General features: G+C 36.3%; 1 protein-coding gene across 2 annotated transcripts in view; it reads left to right on the top strand.

Moving 5' to 3' along the window:
- The window catches only part of ift122 (intraflagellar transport 122 homolog (Chlamydomonas)), a 217,225-nt gene that overhangs the window by 31,764 nt on the left and 166,763 nt on the right, over positions 1-18,698 (top strand). For both annotated transcript variants that reach the window (XR_009506855.1, XM_059944491.1), the window contains exons 9-10: positions 1,574-1,765; positions 5,127-5,265. Coding sequence is in view for 1 of the 2 variants with exons in the window: in XM_059944491.1 (XP_059800474.1) it covers positions 1,574-1,765; positions 5,127-5,265 (331 nt within the window). In the remaining variant the exon portion in view is untranslated. The remainder of the gene's footprint in view (positions 1-1,573; positions 1,766-5,126; positions 5,266-18,698) is intronic.

The following is an 18,698-nucleotide window of genomic DNA, read 5'->3' as shown; positions in this document are numbered from 1 at the left end:
TCTTATCGATAAATCATTATCAAATCTAAAATGAGAGGATGTGGAGTGTATGAGATGAACTGTAAGTACGAGGGTGAAGAAAATGCAATAATTAGCCATGACTAGTCAGAAACAAAAACTGCTCACTATAACTGCAATGAAAGAAGAGATGAACTTTTCTTCCTTAGCAAACTCAATAATGCACCCTTGGGCTACAAATGACTACCTGCTGAGTCTGTTCAGAACATATATTTTTGAGACGATAATGGAATCAGTATAGGGATCAAGTGGGAGGTTGGATTTGTTAGAGGATTGTGCATGATGCCAATTCCCACCTTCCCACCTCACCCTCCTCTTCCCCTTCCCCTCTTCCCTGCTACTCTCTCTCCACCCCACTCCCCTCTCCTCACTCCTGCTTCTGTGCTACCTCTCACTCCCCTTCTTCCTCTTGAATTATTGATGCTTTTCAGAGAGAGAACGCTGTGCAAAGGGGCAGATCGGTCTAAACACAAAAATAAAATTGAAGAAGTGCTTAGTTTAAGAGAGGTAGTGTGTTACAAATAAATAAAAATCATAGTTAGAAGGTTTACAGAAATAACCATCCAGGAACATTAACTACTTCATAGGATTGCTGTCATCATCAAGTTAGTCGTTTTATATTTAAGCTTACAGTGACTTAAAAAACCTCCATGATGATGTCAACTTTGACTCAGTTAATAGTCATTGTGCTTATGCTGAATATTGCCAGTCTCATGGCTGAGGTAATTTTCAGCTTGATTTTATTTAAGGTATTCAACTACAAAAGGTTGTGGAACTTGACTTTATAATACAGAACTCAAAGTATTTTAAAATAAAATTTCAACTGATCAGCGGTTTCTAAAAATGCCTTCTGAAATCATGAAAGGACTGTGGAGTCCTTTATAGGCAGGATTTCCATTCCTTACTTCCACGGACTGTTTGCAGAGTAACCTAGAGCTCACTTGCTGCAGCAGGTTTAGAACTTTACTCATGAGAAATCATTGACCTGACAGGTTAGCTTTGTTTCTTCATCAATGCTATCTAATCCACTGAATATAGCAATCGTTTTCTTTCTTTTCAACGTTAATATATATTTATCTTTTAACTGACACTTGTATGCATATTAATGTTAAAAAGCGTTTTTAGACGCCTTTAAAATGTATTTGAATTGTAGCTTCAGTGTTTAACGAGTTACAATTGTGTGAAATATGAGTATAGGGTCAAATTCCAATATAATTTATTGGTCATTTAATATCTTTATTTAAACTGGGATCATCTTTGCTAATTATGGTTTCAATGTTTATGTTTAAAGTGTCCAGTATATCCCTTTGGAACGTATTGCTGTTGCATTGCACACTCTTAAATCATGTAAGCATTTATTGGTGGCCCATGAGAAATAACCTTTGTATTAAATTAACCAAATAATTTTATAAGGAATTCTCATGCTAAAAGTTGAATAATTGTAAATATTATTTTCTTTTTAAATTCTTAAAAACTAGATTGTTTAAAGTTGAAAATCTTTCTTTAATGCATTTTTACATTTTTTCAGAACATGACATTTTTTTTAAAATTCCAGATTGGAAAAGACAGAACATTGAATTTTGACCCATGTTGTGTCAGCTACTTCACCAAAGGAGAGTATATTGTGATGGGAGGATCAGATAAGCAAGTCTCTTTGTATACCAAAGATGGAGTTCGCCTTGGCACTGTTGGAGAGCAACAATCCTGGGTCTGGACCTGCAGGGTGAAGCCAGATTCTAATTATGTTGTAAGATCATCTTCTCTTCATCTTTGATTTACATCAATTTTTGCTATCTTTTGTGTACTCTTAATCCATTCTTTTTATTAGGTACAAACAGCAGAGGTCCAGAGGGACTTAGGAGTGCTTGTGCAAAACTCTCTGAGGTTAATTTAAGGTTGAGTCTGTGGAAAAGTAGGCAAATGCAATTTGGTATTTATTTCAAGGGGAATAGAATATAAATGCAAGGAGATAATGCTGGGGTTTTATAAGACACTAGTTAGGCTGCACTTGGAGAATTGTCAACAGTTTTGGGCCCCATATCTCAGAAAGGATGTGTTGTCATTGGAGAGAATTCTGAGCAAGTTCACAAGGATGATTCCAGGAGTGAAGGAGTTAACATATGGGGAGCATTTGGCATCTTCGGTCCTGTGCTCACAGGAATTTAGAAGAATGCTGGGGGGATCTCATTGAACCCTACCAAATGTTAAAAGGACTAGGTAGGGTGGGGGTATGGAGAGGATGTTTCCTCTGGTGGGGGTATCCAGACCTAGAGGGCACAGCCTGAAAATTGAGGGGTGACCTTTTAGAACAAAGATAAAGAGGAATTATTTTTATACAGAGTGTGGTGAATCTGTGGAATGCTCTGCCACTGACTCTGTTGGAATTCAACTCTGTGGGTATATTTAAGGTGGAAGTTCATAGTTTCCTGATTGGTTAGGGCATCAAAGGATATGGCGAGAAGATAGGTGTATTGGGTCGAGTAGGATCTGGGATCAGCCATGATGGAATGGTGGAGCAGACTTGATGGGTTTCTCCTTTGTCTTATTGTCTTATTAATAATGCTAAGCTTGGTTCCATCAACAGTAACTCATGAGATAATCTATTGTCCTGCATAATATTGCTGGGAGAATCAAGCTTTGTTATGTTGTTTAACTAACATAGGATTGATTCCTTTGCTTCTGCAAATATACGCGGAGGAATGTAAGATATGTGTTAATTATAGAATAGTACGCACATTACAGGCCCTTCGGCCCACAATGTTTTGCCGACCCTTAAACCCTGCCTCCCATATAACCCCCCACCTTAAATTCCTCCATATACCTGTCTAGGAGTAGTGGGGGTAGGGAAAAAAAACCTGTCTCTTAAACTTCACTAGTGTATCTGCTTCCACCACTGACTCAGGCAGTGCATTCCACGCACCAACCACTCTCTGAGTGAAAAACCTTCCTCTAATATCCCCCTTGAACTTCCCTCCCCTTACCTTAAAGCCATGTCCTCTTGTACTGAGCAGTGGTGCCCTGGGGAAGAGGCGCTGGCTGTCCACTCTGTCTATTCTTCTTAATATCTTGGACACCTCTATCATGTTTCCTTTCATCTTCCTTCTCTCCAAAGAGTAAAGCCCTAGCTCCTTTAATCTCTGTTCATAATCCATTCTCTCTAAACCAGGCAGCATCCTGGTAAATCTCCTCTGTACCCTTTCCAATGCTTCCACATCCTTCCTATACTGAGGCGACCAGAACTGGACACAGTACTCCAAGTGTGGTCTAACTAGAGTTTTATACAGCTGCTTCATTACATCGCGTCTCTTAAACTCAATCCCTCGACTTATGAAAGCAAACACCCCATAAGCTTTCTTAACTACCCTATCTACCTGTGAGGCTACTTTCAGGGATCTGTGGACATGTACCCCCAGATCCCTCTGCTCCTCCACACTACCAAGTATCCTGCCATTTACTTTGTACTCTGCCTTGGAGTTTGTCCTTCCAAAGTGTACCACCTCACACTTCTCCGGGTTGAACTCCATCTGCCACTTCTCAGCCCACTTCTGCATCCTATCAGTGTCTCTCTGCAATCTTCGACAATCCTCTACACTATCTACAACACCACCAACCTTTGTGTCGTCTGCAAACTTGCCAACCCACCCTTCCACCCCCACATCCAGGTCGTTAATAAAAATCCCAAAAAGTAGAGGTCCCAGAACAGATCCTTGTGAGACACCACTAGTCACAACCCTCCAATCTGAATGTACTCCCTCCACCACGACCCTTTGCCTTCTGCAGGCAAGCCAATTCTGAATCCACCTGGCCAAACTTCCCTGGATCCCATGCTTTCCGACTTTCTGAATAAGCCTACCATGTGGAACCTTGTCAAATGCCTTAATAAAATCCATGTAGATCACATCCACTGCACTACCCTCATCTACATGCCTGGTCACCTCCTCAAAGAACTCTATCAGGCTTGTTAGACACGATCTGCCCTTCACAAAGCCATGCTGACTGTCCCTGATCAGACCATGATTCTCTAAATGCCCATAGATCCTATCTCTAAGAATCTTTATCAACATCTTTTAATCAGATGTGCAGTCCCTTAAAAAAAGTGACATGGAAATTCCATTTTGGCATTCATTGCTCATTTTATCAGAGCAGGTGAAGAAACTTCTGAGTGAGTGTGAAACATAATATCTGTTATAGCAGTAAAGGGCTGCGATGAAGTTGCCTCGTACCCAAATAAAGAGGCCTTATGCCTGGAAGCAAATGTTTTGTGTTGCATTCTGGGAGCTCCGATTGGACAGCATGTAGTCTTCAAAGGATAGCTAGTTGATTATGCAGGCTGCTCTTAATCCAACATTACAGGATATTGTATTCTTGTGATCACCATGTTCACCCATAGAAGTTACCTTCTGACCTGTTATTTTTCTTCAGCTACCTGAAATATACAACTGTCATTACGTAAAGTGATCTTTAGCTATGCACCATTTGGCAATATTCCTCAATTCCTGCTGCCATTAGAGTGATTGAATTAAGAATAAGCATTAATATTAAACTTCTTTGGGTCATGAGACCCAAAAATGTACAAAAATAGAAATGTACAAAATTCTAGGTTACTGTTCTTTAATTGAATTTATAGAGCCTCCCAACTATAAAAGGGTAAGCAAAGAAATATACTTATTACCGCTCAGTATTTAGCTTAGCAATTTCTCTCTTGTTTTGGTTAATTTCTGCAAGTGAGCACACTCCTAATGGCTTGTATAATTGTGAAGTCATGGTAATGAATGAAATATTAATTGGATATAATTAATAGGAATCAGTCATTCAGACCTTTAAAACTGTAATCTGTTAATTAATTAGATCAAGCCCCAGTTGCACCTCAAAGGTTCATATGTTACTGGTTAAATTTTGATGCAGAGAGCTTACAAATGGTTCAGAGCAACACACACAAAATGCTGGAGGTACTCAGCAGGTCAGGCAGCATCTGTGGAGAATAATAAACAGGCAACATTTTGAGCGGAAACCCTTCATCAGGACTGTGTGTGTTATTCTGGGTTTCCTGTGTCTGCAGAATCTATTGTGATTATGGTTTGCAAATGGTTTGTTATTCTTTTTCCAAGGTTATAGGCTGTCAAGACGGTACAATAGCCTTTTATCAAATAATTTTTAGCACGGTACATGGTTTGTACAAGGACCGTTATGCCTACAGGGATAGCATGACTGATGTCATTGTCCAACATCTCATCACAGAGCAGAAAGGTGAGTTCTTGGAGGTCTCAGAAGTTGCTTCTGGTAACTGAACTTTTTCATGCTATTTGAAGTTAAACTGATAGATCATTACAGTTAATAATCATTACAATTATGGATGCAGCAAAGCCTGTAATGAGCAATTCACAGTTGTGGAATTAAATCTGTGTGGATTGATTTAAGCATCAGCTGTTCCAAGAAAACACAGATACACAAAGCAGCTGGAAATATTCAGGTGGTCAGATTACAGCTATGAGAATAGAAACAAATTTGACCTGAAATATTAACTTTTTGTCTTCCCACAGACAAGGCCTGAATTGCTAAGTATTTCTGTCATCTTCTGTATTTTAGATATCCAGCATCTGAACTTTTTGACTGAAAATGGCTGGATATATAGTGAATTAGTAAGAAGATTAGATACTGTGCAAAAGTCTTAGGCACATGTAAAATAAATTCTGTAAAGCAAAGCTGCTTTCAAAAATAATGAAATGAAAAGGTTAATTATTAAAAAATACTATAAAAGCAGTAAACAGTAAAAAATAACTTAATATTTGGTGTGACCACCCTTTGCCTTTAAAACTGCATCAATTCTCTTAGGTACACTCTTGTGGAGTTTTATGAGAAATTTGGTAGGTTGTTCTAAGTATCTTGGAGAACTTGCCATAGTTCTTCTGTAGACTTTGGCTGTCTAGTTTGCTTTTGTCTCTCAGGGATCCACAGAGCCCTGATCTTCAGCCTCAGAGATGTTGAGATCAGGGAGGGCTCTGTGGAGGCCATATCATCTGTAGCAGAACTCCTTGTTTTCACTGAAGATAGTTCTTTATGTCCTTGGCCATGTGTTTGGGGTCGTTGTCCTGTTGCTTAATTATGTTAGAACTAATCAGATGCCTTCCTGATGGTATTGTGTGATGGATGAGATTTTGCCTTCACTTTTTAGCATTCAGGATTACATTAATCCATTTGTAGAAACACAGCCCCAAACTTGCCGGGAACCTCTGCTGTGCTTCACTGTTGGCTGCAGACACTTATCTGTTATAGCGATCTTCAACTTTTCTCTGGACAAACTCCTGTTTGAGCCAAAAATTGCAAATTTTTACTCATCAGTTCTGAGTACTACTGCCAATGTTCAGCACCCCAGCCCTTGTGTTTCTGTGTATAGATGAGTTTTATGGCTTTGTTTCCATTTCGGATAAATGCTTTTGGCAAGAATTCTTCCGTGAAGACCACTTCGGACAAGAGTTCTCTGACTACAGAGGGGTGTACTTGGGTTCCAGTGGTTTCTGTGAGTTCAGAGCTGATACCAATTCTAGATGATTCAGAAAGGATATCAGTTTGATATATCCCTTGTCAGCTGCACTCAGTTTCCATGCCCTACAGCTGTTCCTTGTCCTCAACCTTGCCTGTTCTTTTGTGCTTCTTCAGAAGAGCTTGGACAATGCATCTTGAAACTTCTGTGTGCCATGAAATTTCTGCTTGGGTGAGACCTTGCAGATGCAGGATAACCACCTTGTCTCATTGATATGCTTACTCTTCCCATGCTGTAAAAATTGATGACTTAAAGGTTAACTGTCAAATCAGCCACACCCTCACCTTTCCTTCTACACCCGTTTCTGTTTCAGTTAATGAGTTTAGTTCATTCAGCTCATTTTGTCATTGACCATTAGCACGTATTCCTTGTTTAATCATGCACTGCGCTACATACCTGCAAAGTAATAAATTTTTATTTGAAAAGTTGCCTATTACTTAATACAGTGTCTATAAAGAGTATTCACCCCCCTTGAAAGTTTTTGTGTTTTATTGTTTTACAACATTGAACCACAGTGGATTTAATTTGGCTTTTTTTGACACTGATCTACAGAAAAAGACTTTTGTATCAAAGGGAAAACAGATCTCCACAAAGTGATCTAAATTAATTACAAATATAAAACAATAATTGATTGCACAATTACTCACCCCCTTTAATATGACACACCGAATCATCACTGGTGCAGCCAATTGGTTTAGAAGTCACATAATTAGTTAAATGGAGATCACCTGTGTGCAGTCAAGGTGTTTCAATTGATTGTAGTAAAATTACACTTGTATCTGGGAGGTCCAACTGCTGGTGAGTCAGTCTCCTAGCAAAAGCTACACTATGAAGACAAAACAACATTCCAAGACACTCTGTGTAAAGGTTATTGAAAAGCACAAATCAGGAGGTAGATCCAAGAAAATTTAAGTCATTGAATATCCTTTAGAGTACAGTCAGGTCAGTCATTAAAAAAACAAAAAATACGGCACAGCTGTTAATCTGCTTAGAACAGGCCATTCTCAAAAACTGAGTGACTGTGCACTAAGGGGTGTTGTGAGGGAGGCCACCAAGTGACCTATGACAACTCTGGACTTTCAAGCTTCAGTAGTTGAGATGGGAGAGACTACATACAACAGCCGTTGCCCAGGTCCTTTGCCAGTCACAGCTTTATGAGGGTGGCAAAGAGAAAGCCATCATTGAAAAAGAACTCATGAAATCTCAGCTAGACTTTGCCAGAAGGCATTTGGCAGCTGGAAGAAGGTTCTGTGGTCTGATGAATCAAACCATCCCTACCATGAAGCATGGTGGTGACTGATTCGTGCTGTGGGGATGCTACAGTATCCCTGGAAGGCTTGTGAAGGTAGAGGACAAAATGAATGCAGCAAATTACAAGGAAATCCTGGAGGAAAATGTGATGAAGTCTGTAAGAGAAATGTGACTTGGGAGAAGATTAGTTTTCTAGCAAGACAATAACCCCAAGCATAAAGCAGGACTGGCTAAAAAGCAACAAAGGTAATGTCAGAGTCCAGACCTCAATCTAATTGAGAATTTATGGCTGGACTTGAAAAGAGCTATTCACTCAAGATTCCCATGCAATCTGAAAACCCTTGAGCAGTTTTGTAAAGAAGAATGGGGGGAAATTGCAGTGACTCCATGTGCAAAGCTGATGGAGACCTATTCACATAGACTCAGTGCTGTAGTTGCTGCCAAAGGTACATCTACTACCAGATACTGACTTGAAGGGGCTGAGTAATTATGCAATCAGTTACTTTGTGTTTAATGTAAAAAATTTAGAATCAATTTGTAGAAAGACTTCTGTTGTTCAGTGTCAAAAAAGCCAAATTAAATCCATTGTGATCTAATGTTGTAAAACCATAAAACATGAAAACTTCCATGGGGGGAAATACTTCTTATCCGCATTGTAGATAATTTAATTGGATGGGCAGGAAGTTAGCGGATAGAGAATAATATGGCAAAATACAAGGTTACACACTTTGTACATAAGAATGAAAAGGCAAATTACTCTTGAAATGGAGCATAATTACAAAATATTGTGGTGCAAAGGGATAAAGGATGAAATACAGAGGGCTGGCATGCAGGCACAGAGGGCTAATTGATTAGGTATTTATTGAAGGAATATTGTGCATGAAGATTGGAACATTTTGATGCAACTTTGCAGGGTACTGGTGAGATTGCATCTGCAATATGATGTGCAATTTTGGTCTTTTTATTGAAGGATTGACATATACAGAAAAGATGTGCAGGTTGAGCCTGTACTGTATTTGAATGCAGAAAAATTGAGGTGATCTTTTATATATATATAATATATGATAAAATATAAAAAATATATAAAATATATATGATACCAAGAGGATTTTACAGAATGAGGATGTCACCCATTTAAAAAAGGAGTTATGAAGCAAGTCCTTACTTTTAGAATTCCCTACCTTATAGAGCTGTGAAGGTGGAGTCATTGAATATAGTGAAGACATTTCAACCACAGAGGAGTCAAAGGATATGAGGAGAATGCAAGTAAGTGGTGGGTCAGCCAATGATTGCATCAGGCATGGCAAAGCTAGCCCAAGAGTCCATTTGGCTTACTTTTATTCCTTTTTTTTAATGTTATGAACTGGTTGAACAAATAATTTCTTGCTTTGAACTGCTGAAGTTGACTAATTTTTTTAATCCAGGATTGTGAAGTGGGTAGTTTTGAGATGTCTGGGTGCTGAAAATGCATCTAAAGACAGTTACTGTCAAATACCAATTTTTCAAGGATTCATCAACAAATCCATTTCAGAAGGCAAGTGAAATATTGTATTTTGAAGTCATTTAAGACAGACATCGGCATAGCAGTTAGTGCTGTTATCTAACAGCTTCAGAGATCCAGATGTAAACTGGACCTTGGATGTTGCCTCTGCAGAATTTGCATGTTGTTGCTTTATGAGCACATACTCAGTGGCTCGTTATTGTGTACCTCATCTACCTAATAAAGTGACCACTGAGTGTGTACTCATGGTCTTCTGCCTCTGTAGTCCATCCACTTCGAAGTTTGACTTGTTGATGCTCGTTTGAGTTATTGTTACCTGCTGTCAGCTTGATTCAGTCTGGCCATTCTGACTCCCCTCATTAACAAGGTATTTCTCGCTCACTGAAGGTTTGTTTTTCCACCATTCTTTGTAAATCCTAGAGACTTGTGGGGGGATGTCACGTAGGATTGAGATGTGGAAATCCAGCTCCCCCGTAAAAAACTAATAAATTAACGTTTAAGTGAAGAAAAGTTAGTAAATATTTTCTAAAAACTACATCTAAACTAATCAGGATTTTCCTTAGATATGCCTCCTAAACAGACAAAGAAGAAAACTACTACTTTGAAGACAGTACAAGCTGGGCTGGCCACCATGAAGAAGCCTCGGACTCATGTGCATCTTACCTCCGGCGATACAGAACAGGAATCGGCAGCAACATCAACAGTCTCCAAGAAGGAACACCAGGAACTACGTGTGCGCGCAGGAAAGGGCATACGCAAACATGAGCAATTTGAACTACAAATCCCAGCTATGATTGGAAGTGGAAGTGAAAGTGAACCCGAGATGGATTCAGATTCTCAGGAACATACAGATGAAGATGAGGAGGTAAAAGAAGAACAACAGGAAGAGACTGCAGGTGGAAGATATTCTGGAGACATAAGAAGCTTTGGCGCAAATAATGCATGAATTAAAAGAATTAAAAACATTTAAAATAATAAAAGAAGATATTAAAAATATGAAGACTGTTTGATAAAATGGTGAAAAAACAGGAGAAAAGGGACAAGAAAGTTAAAAAGCTGGAAGAAATAACGGGAGACACTATTGATAGAGTGAATAAAATGGAAGGTAATATTCTTGCCTGGACATCAGAAAGAAAACGACTGTTGGAAAAAATAGACGTGCTGGAAAATTTTAGTAAACAAAATAATATTAAAATTGTTGGTCTTAAAGAAGGGATATAGGGAGAGGATCCAATAAAATTTTTTCAAAAATGGGTCCTGGAAAATTTGGAAACGGAAGAGGGAACCCAGTTGGTCCACAGAGCCTTAAGACCAAAACCTCAACCTGATCAAAACCCATGACCAATCTTGATAAAATACTTAAGATATCAAGATAAAGAAAAGATCCTGAAGGCAGCTGCCCAGTGTGCCAGAAAGAGAAATGAGCCATTGATGATAGAAGGGAAAGCAGTTCTTTTCTATCCTGATATAAGTTATGACCTTTTGAAGAGAAAGAAGGAATTTAACCCAGCGAAAAAGGTTTTATGGGAAAAGGGTTATAAATTTATATTGCGCCACCCGGTAACACTGATAATTTTTTCGGATGACGGAAAAAGAAGATTTTTTACTGATCATTGGGATGCAGAGGAGTTTGCACAAGAACTCCCAAATATTCGCTAGACACAGTAAAGATTTAAAAGTGAAACAGATTAAAGATGAAGACAGGGACACTGAAGTGAGTTGATGGACATTAAGGATAGAAGAATATTTAAATATACTTTTAATTATATGATACAGGGGGAGAAAGGTAAAAACTTGAGAAATATTAATCGATACTATTTTTTTCTTCTCATATATACTTTTTTCATGTTACGGGGGAGCTGGGGGAACTTCAGATCGATCGCTACGGGATTCACGTGTGTAATCATGGCACTTGCCATGACCCGCACAACGGAGGGGGGTAATGTTGTGTTTTTTTTCATTCACAACATTAGCGGGGGGTTTTTTGTTTTTTTTTTCTTTATAATCTATTTTTCTTTTATCTTTCTTTCTTTGCCTGGATGATCGGAGGGGAAACACATAGCAATGTGGAGAATTTTAAAATAATTCCCCAAGGTACTATGAGAGTTGAAATATTATGTATTATTATAGACTGGAGTAACCCCGTTAAAAATAATGACTAATTTACTGAATTTTTTAAGTTTTAATGTTAATGGGCTTAAAGGACCAGTGAAAAGAAAAAGAATTTTAACATACATTAAGAAAATGAAAATAGATATAGCTTTTATACAAGAAACACATTTAACAGAGATAGAACATCAGAAATTAAAGAGGGATTGGGTCGGAAATGTTATAGCAGCTTCATTTAATTCAAAAGCGAGGGGAGTTGCAATTTTGGTCAACAAAACTACCAATTAAAATACAAAATGTATTAATTGATTCTGCGGGAAGATATGTAATTATACAATGTCAAATCTTTTCAGAACTATGGACTCTTATAAATATTTATGCACCAAATGAAAACGATGTAAAATTTATTCAAGAGGCTTTTTTGAATTTGGCTGACATACATGATAAAATATTAATAGGTGGAGACTTTAACTTTTGTCTAAACCCAGTTTTAGATAGGTCAACAAAGGTTGTTACAAAACCAAAAGTAGCAAAATTAACTTTATCATTGATGAAAGATATAAATTTGATTGATATATGGAGAAGAATTAACCCAAGAGAAAGAGATTATTAATTTTATTCAAATAGACATAAAACTTATTCAAGGATAGATTTTTTACTACTATCAGCGAATATTCAAGACAGAGTGAAAAATATGGAATATAAAGCAAGAATATTGTCAGAGCATTCCCCCTTGATAATGACAATGATAATGATGGATAAGGAGGAATCGATTTGCAAATGGAGATTTAATTCAATATTGTTAAAACATCAAGATTTTTGTGATTTTATGAAAAAACAGATTCAGTTTATTTTAGATACAAACTCACATTCCGTTGATGATAAATTTATATTATGGGAAGCGATGAAGGCATATTTGAGAGGCCAGATAATAAGTTCTAAAATTAAGAAGGAATATGTGGTAGAAATAGATCAATTGGAAAAAGAGATTACAAAATTAGAAAAAGAATCTCAAATATATATGACAAGTAAAACAAAGACAACTTGTTAAGAAGCTACAATATAATACACTTCAGACATACTGAACAGAAAAAACAATTATGAGAACTAAACAGAGATATTATGAACTAGGTGAAAGATCACACAAGATTCTTGCTTGGCGGTTAAAAACAGACCAGGCTTCCAAAACGATAAATGCAATTAGAACAAGTGTAAATAAAATTACTTATAAACCTTTAGAAATCAACAAAACTTTAAAAAATTTTTATTCTGAACTGTATCAATCAGAATCACAAAATTATATTGTTGAGATAGAAGGGTTTTTATCACAAATAACTCTCCCAAAATTGAATTCAGAAGAACAGAAGAGATTAGATGTGCCTTTTACATTAAAAGAGGTCGAAGAAGCTCTAGGATCACTTCAGAGTAATAAATCTCCAGGAGAAGATGGTTTTCCGCCTGAATTTTACAAAAAGTTTAAAGATTTATTAATTCCTCCTTTTATGGAGCTAATACACCAAGCGGAAAGAACGCATAAACTTCCAGAATCTTTTTCGACAGCTATTTTAATAGTATTGCCAAAAAAAGACAGATCTTTTAAAGCCAACATCATATATTCCTATTTCTTTGTTGAACACAGACTATAAAATAATAGCAAAAATCTTATCTTACAGATTATCTAAATACTTACCAAAATTAATACACATGGACCAAACAGGATTTATTAAAAATAGACAATCGGCAGATAATGTAACTCGATTACTTAGCATAATTCATTTGGCACAAAAGAGGGAAGAAATGAGTGTGGCAGTTGCTTTGGATGCAGAAAAAGCATTTGATAGATTGGAATGGGATTTTTTATTTAAGGTATTGGAAAAATATGGATTAGGAGTAACTTTTATAAAATGGATTAAAACCTTAAATACTAACCCCAAAGCTAAAGTGGCCAAATTTCAACATCATTTCAGTTAACAAGGTCAACTAGACAAGGTTGTCCATTATCACCTGCTTTATTCATGTTGGTGATAGAACCATTAACTGAATTAATTAGAACCGACTCAAATATTATGGGTTTCATAGTTAATCAGGAGGAATATAAAATTAACTTATTTGCTGATGATGTTCTGATTTATCTATCTAACCCATTGCATTCGTTGCATAAATTATCTTCTAGATTGGAAGAATATGGGAAAATATCAGGGTACAAAATAAATTGGGATAAAAGTGAAATTCTACCCCTTACTAAAGGAGATTATAGTCAATGTTGATTAATAACTCAATTTAGATGGCCGATAAATGGTATAAAGTATTTAGGTATAAGTTGATAATGATAGAAAGAATTTATATAAATTAAATTATTTGCCATTATTGAAAAAAAGTCAAGAGGATCTAGATAAATGAATGATGTTCCAATAACATTAATAGGTAGAGTCAATGCTGTAAAAATGAATATATTCCCTAGCTTACAATATTTATTCCAAACACTACCAATACAATTACCGCAGAAGTTTTTTTCAAGAGTTAAATAAATGTGTGAGGAAATTCCTTTGAAAAGGTAAGATGTCAAGAATATCATTGGAAAAATTGACATGGAAATTTGACCTAGGAGGGTTACAATTACCAAATTTTAAGAATTATTACAAAGCAAATCAATTTAGATTTATTGCATTTTTTTTGATGAAGATAAACTGGCATGGATTAGAGTAGAATTAGATAAAATAGGAGAATATATACCAGAAGATTTTATATATAAATGGGAATATAAATGGATACGGGAAAAGAAAGAATCTCATATACTAAAACATTTGATTGATTTATGAAATAAGATAAATGTTGATGATGAGATAAAGAAATCTTTATTAGCAAAGAGACCTTTAATTCAAAATAAACATCCCTTTTACAATGCATAATCAACTTATATATAACTGGTTTCACAAAGGGATTAGATGTATAGGAGACTGTTTTGAAAGAGTTATATTAATGTCATTTGACCAATTAAAGAATAAATATAAAATATCAAATAACACTCTTTTCTGTTATTTCCAATTAAGGGCTTACTTAAGAGATGAACTGGGTCAAACAATGTTATTGCCGAAACCTAATGAAATAGAAACTTTAATTCATAAAGGAAAAATTTAAAAAAATATTTCTGGTATGTATAATTTGATTCAAGAACAGGCAATTAAACAAAGAATTCATAAGTCAAGACAAAAATGAGAAACTGATTTGAATATTAAAATTGATGAAACAAGTTGGTCAAGATTATGTCTTGACAGTATGACAAATACAATAAATGTTTGACTAAGGTTAGTACAATATAACTTTTTACATCAAATATATAATACACCACAAAAAATAAATAGATTAAACTCAAATTTATCTAATCAATGTTTTCAATGTAATCAAGAAATTGGTACTTTTTTACACTCGGTCTTGTTTTACAATTCAACCTTTTTGGACAAATTTAAGAGTTTTGCTGGAACAAATTATTGGAATACAACCCACATAATCCAACATTATTTTTACTAGGCAATATTGAAGGAATAAAATCGAAATCCAAATTGAATAACTATCAGAAAGAATTCATAAAAATTGCATTCGCAGTAGCCAAAAAGGCTATTACAGTTACTGGGAAATCGGATTCATACTTAAGTATAGATCATTGGAAGAATGACATTTTTAGCTGCTTTCCACTTGAAAAAATTACTTATAATTTAAGAGATAAATATGAAATATTTCTGAAAATTTGGCACCCTTATTTACAAAAAATAGGTTTAAATATATAGGTGCTCCGAAGATAAAATTATTGGTTATCTGGGGAAAGAAATAAATATACATATTAAAGCTATTATGAACTCCATGGAGCATGTGGGAATCTTCTGATATCCAGGCATTCTTTCTTTCTTTTTTCTTCTTTTTTTTTCTATAGGTATATGTTAGGGGGAGGGGGAAGGGTTGATAATTTTTTTTCTTTCTGTAACCTATTAGAAAATTCAATTAAAAAATGTCCTAGAGACTTGTTCATGAAAATCCTAGGAGATCAGCAATATCTGATAACTCAAAGCACCATGTCTGGCACCAACAATCATTATATGGTCAAAGTCACTTAGATAACATTTCTTCCCTATTCTGATGTCTCTTTTTCTGAACAACAGCAGAACCTCTTGACCATGTCTGCATGCTTTTTTACATTGAGTTGCTGCCACACGATTGGTTGATTTGATATTTGCATTAATGAGCAGGCATACAGGTGTTCTTTTAGATCCCAAAGAGAAGACTAAGCTACAGTAATTTACTCCTGTAGTAATGATTGGCCCTGTATGGTGGAATAGTGGTTGTTGTCATGCTATTACAGTGCTAGTTGTAAGATCAGGAGTCAATTCCTGCTACTGTTACTGTCAGGAGTTTCTACATTCTCTCGTGACCCCATGGGTTTTCTCTGGGTGCTCTGGTTTCCTCCCACATTTCAAAGGTTAGGGTTAGTGAGTTATGGGCAAGCTTCCTGAATGCATGTAAGTTCTGTCACTTGGGACTTTTTCCAGTAATACCCCTATCAAGGTGATCCTTTCCTCTTCCCTCCCTCATTCCTAAAGTTTTGCTCATATGGACTCATTGGATGTTCTCCATGGAAGTATTGCTGCTCCAGAGTAAACAACCCAAGAGTCTCCCTATTTAGTAGTATGACTATTCCTGCTTTTCTCGCAACCATCCTTGCACACTCGAAACTTATAACACCTTAGAACATTGCCTGTCCTGCACTGCCCTCTACACAAAAAATCATCATAAATGTTATTGATAATTCATGCTCTAAGCTCATCTAATTTACCCATCAGTGCAGCCTAACTAATGTCCCACATAGTGTTTTTTTTGCTCCAATCTATGAAAGCATTTGTGCCAAATGCTGCATGTCACATGCTTTCTTCCCCACCATACTGCCTCTGTGTTGTCACTTTCAGGCAACTATGAACTTGATGAACTCTGTTCATCAGCATTCCATAATTTCCCACCATTCACTGTATGTGTCCTATCAGAATCTTTCTCCCTGGTAGGGGTATCAAAAACAAGAGGGCATAGGTTTCAGATGAAAGAATTTTAAGGAAAACTCGAGGGGAAAGGCTTTTTAAAAAAAAAACGAAGTGTGATTGATATCTGAAGCTCACTGTCGGAGAAGATGGTGATATAAGATACAATTAATGAATTTAAGAGACAGACATTGAAAAAGGCAAGGCATAGAAGACAGGCAAATACGCTGAATATAAATAGGCAAGAAAGCCAAAAATCATGGTTGATTAAAGGGTCTGTTTCTGTGTTTTACAATCCTATTACCATATAATAGTGGTGGTATGCATTTTTCCACAACAGAAATACTCAAGAGACCAGATAGCATTTGAGGAAAAAGTTAATGTTTCAGGCCAAATGCCATTTCTCTGTCTTTACCCTGAAATAGTATTTTTTTCCACTCAACAGATGCTACCTTATTTTGCTGGAATGCTCAAAAAATAATTCTGGCTACATCTGTACTAAAAGTAATGTAACATAACATTTGAAATACGTTGGTGTTGAAAGGAACCTGTGTGTCGTTCTATGTGAATCATGAATATTTACCATGTAGGTGCAGCAAGCAATTAGAAAGGTAATTGATATGTTGGACTTTATTACAAGATGATTTGAATACCTGATTAAAGACATTATTACAATTATGCAGAGACTGCACTTGGTATATTGTGTACAAATCTAGCCACCCTACTGAGAAAGATACCTGCAATAAATGTGAAAGAAAGTTTTAACAAATCGACTCCAAAATTGAGGGATAGTTCTATGACATGAAGCAGAGGGAGTCTACATTTATTTGAATTTAGTAGAATAAGAATAGATATCAATGAAACATACAGGATAGATGCAGGAATGATCTTTTCTCCCCTGGAGTGTCCAGGGCCAATGGTTACAATCTCACAACAAAGGTTTGACCATTCAGCACTGGGCTAAGAAGAGATTTCTTCACCAGATGTAGACAATATTTGGAATTCTTCACCCAAGAGAACTTGGAGACTAAGTATCTACAGCATATTGACAGGAAAGGGTTGCTGAGTTAAAAGATCGGCAATGATCTTATTGAATGGCAGAGAAGGTGTGAGATGTTGAATGGTCTAATATTCCCTTGTGGAGAATGGCCTTACAATATATGCAAATTCCAAAGCTTACTCACTTCTGTTCAGAATAGCTGATCCATAAGGTTTTTTTAGAAAAATACTGTTAAAGCTAGCAGTTATTGCCCACCTTAATTGCTCTAGAGAAAATTGTGATGTGCACTTTCTGGAGAAAGAAGTGTAGGATAGAGAGATTAAAGATTTAAAAAGATTAGCTCTATTTGTCCCATTTAGTTCAAAACATAATGAGGTGAGTCATTTTTACATCAAATCAGCCCAGATTGTGCAAGTGCAGCACCAGATCATGCTCACTACTCAGTAGGCTAACCATAGTCTTTGGAATGTGGGAGGAAGCCAGAGCACGCAGAGGAAAGCCACACGTTCATGGAGAAAACGTACAAACTCCTTACAGGAAGCGGCAGGAACTGAACCCTTATCAGTGATCACAGGTGTTGTAAAGCGATTTGCTGCTATGTTTCCCTGCCACTGAGAGAACTCAGGAGTTTCAACTTTGCAATTAAGATGGAACAACGACAGGCTTTCATATCACAACAGTGTGTAATTTGGAAGCAAATCACCAAGTGAAGGTGGTGCTATGAGCTTGCTGTTCTTCCCTCTCAATGATGCACCTTCATAGTTGAGACCATTCATTTTAGATCTAGCCAGGAGAATTAGACTCTCAGATCTGCCGTTATTCAAAGGAGATATATGTTGTATAGTCCCTCCTGATCAATCTTTCCTCTAATATATTTGATCTCAACAATAATGCTGGATGAATTAAATATTGTGTACCACATTTTTTCAAAAGAGGAGTATATTATGCTGGAATTTGATATAACCATTGTATCTAACAAAAACTCTAATTTGGAGCCACCAGCAACCTACACTTTTTTAAGTGTAAACAATTACTTCTGTTAATTATGCCAAAATATCAATATGCTTACACAGAAATTACGGAAGTGATTCTTTAAAGAATAGAGTGAATAAATGAAGCAGAATTCTGTTTATTCAGATTTACAGCACAAAAGTCTTAGGCACCCTAGATTTTTTTTTATTAAATTTTGTTTCAGATGCTTTTTTTTTGTCTTCTGCAATAGTGTGTCAAGTAGAAAAGAGCAAATTTTAGATTTCA

The sequence above is a fragment of the Hypanus sabinus genome, chromosome 19, assembly GCF_030144855.1.
Source record: "Hypanus sabinus isolate sHypSab1 chromosome 19, sHypSab1.hap1, whole genome shotgun sequence".
NCBI lineage: Eukaryota > Metazoa > Chordata > Chondrichthyes > Myliobatiformes > Dasyatidae > Hypanus > Hypanus sabinus.
The sequence above is the reverse complement of the archived record's forward strand: the minus strand, read 5'-3'. Positions and strand labels throughout refer to the sequence as shown.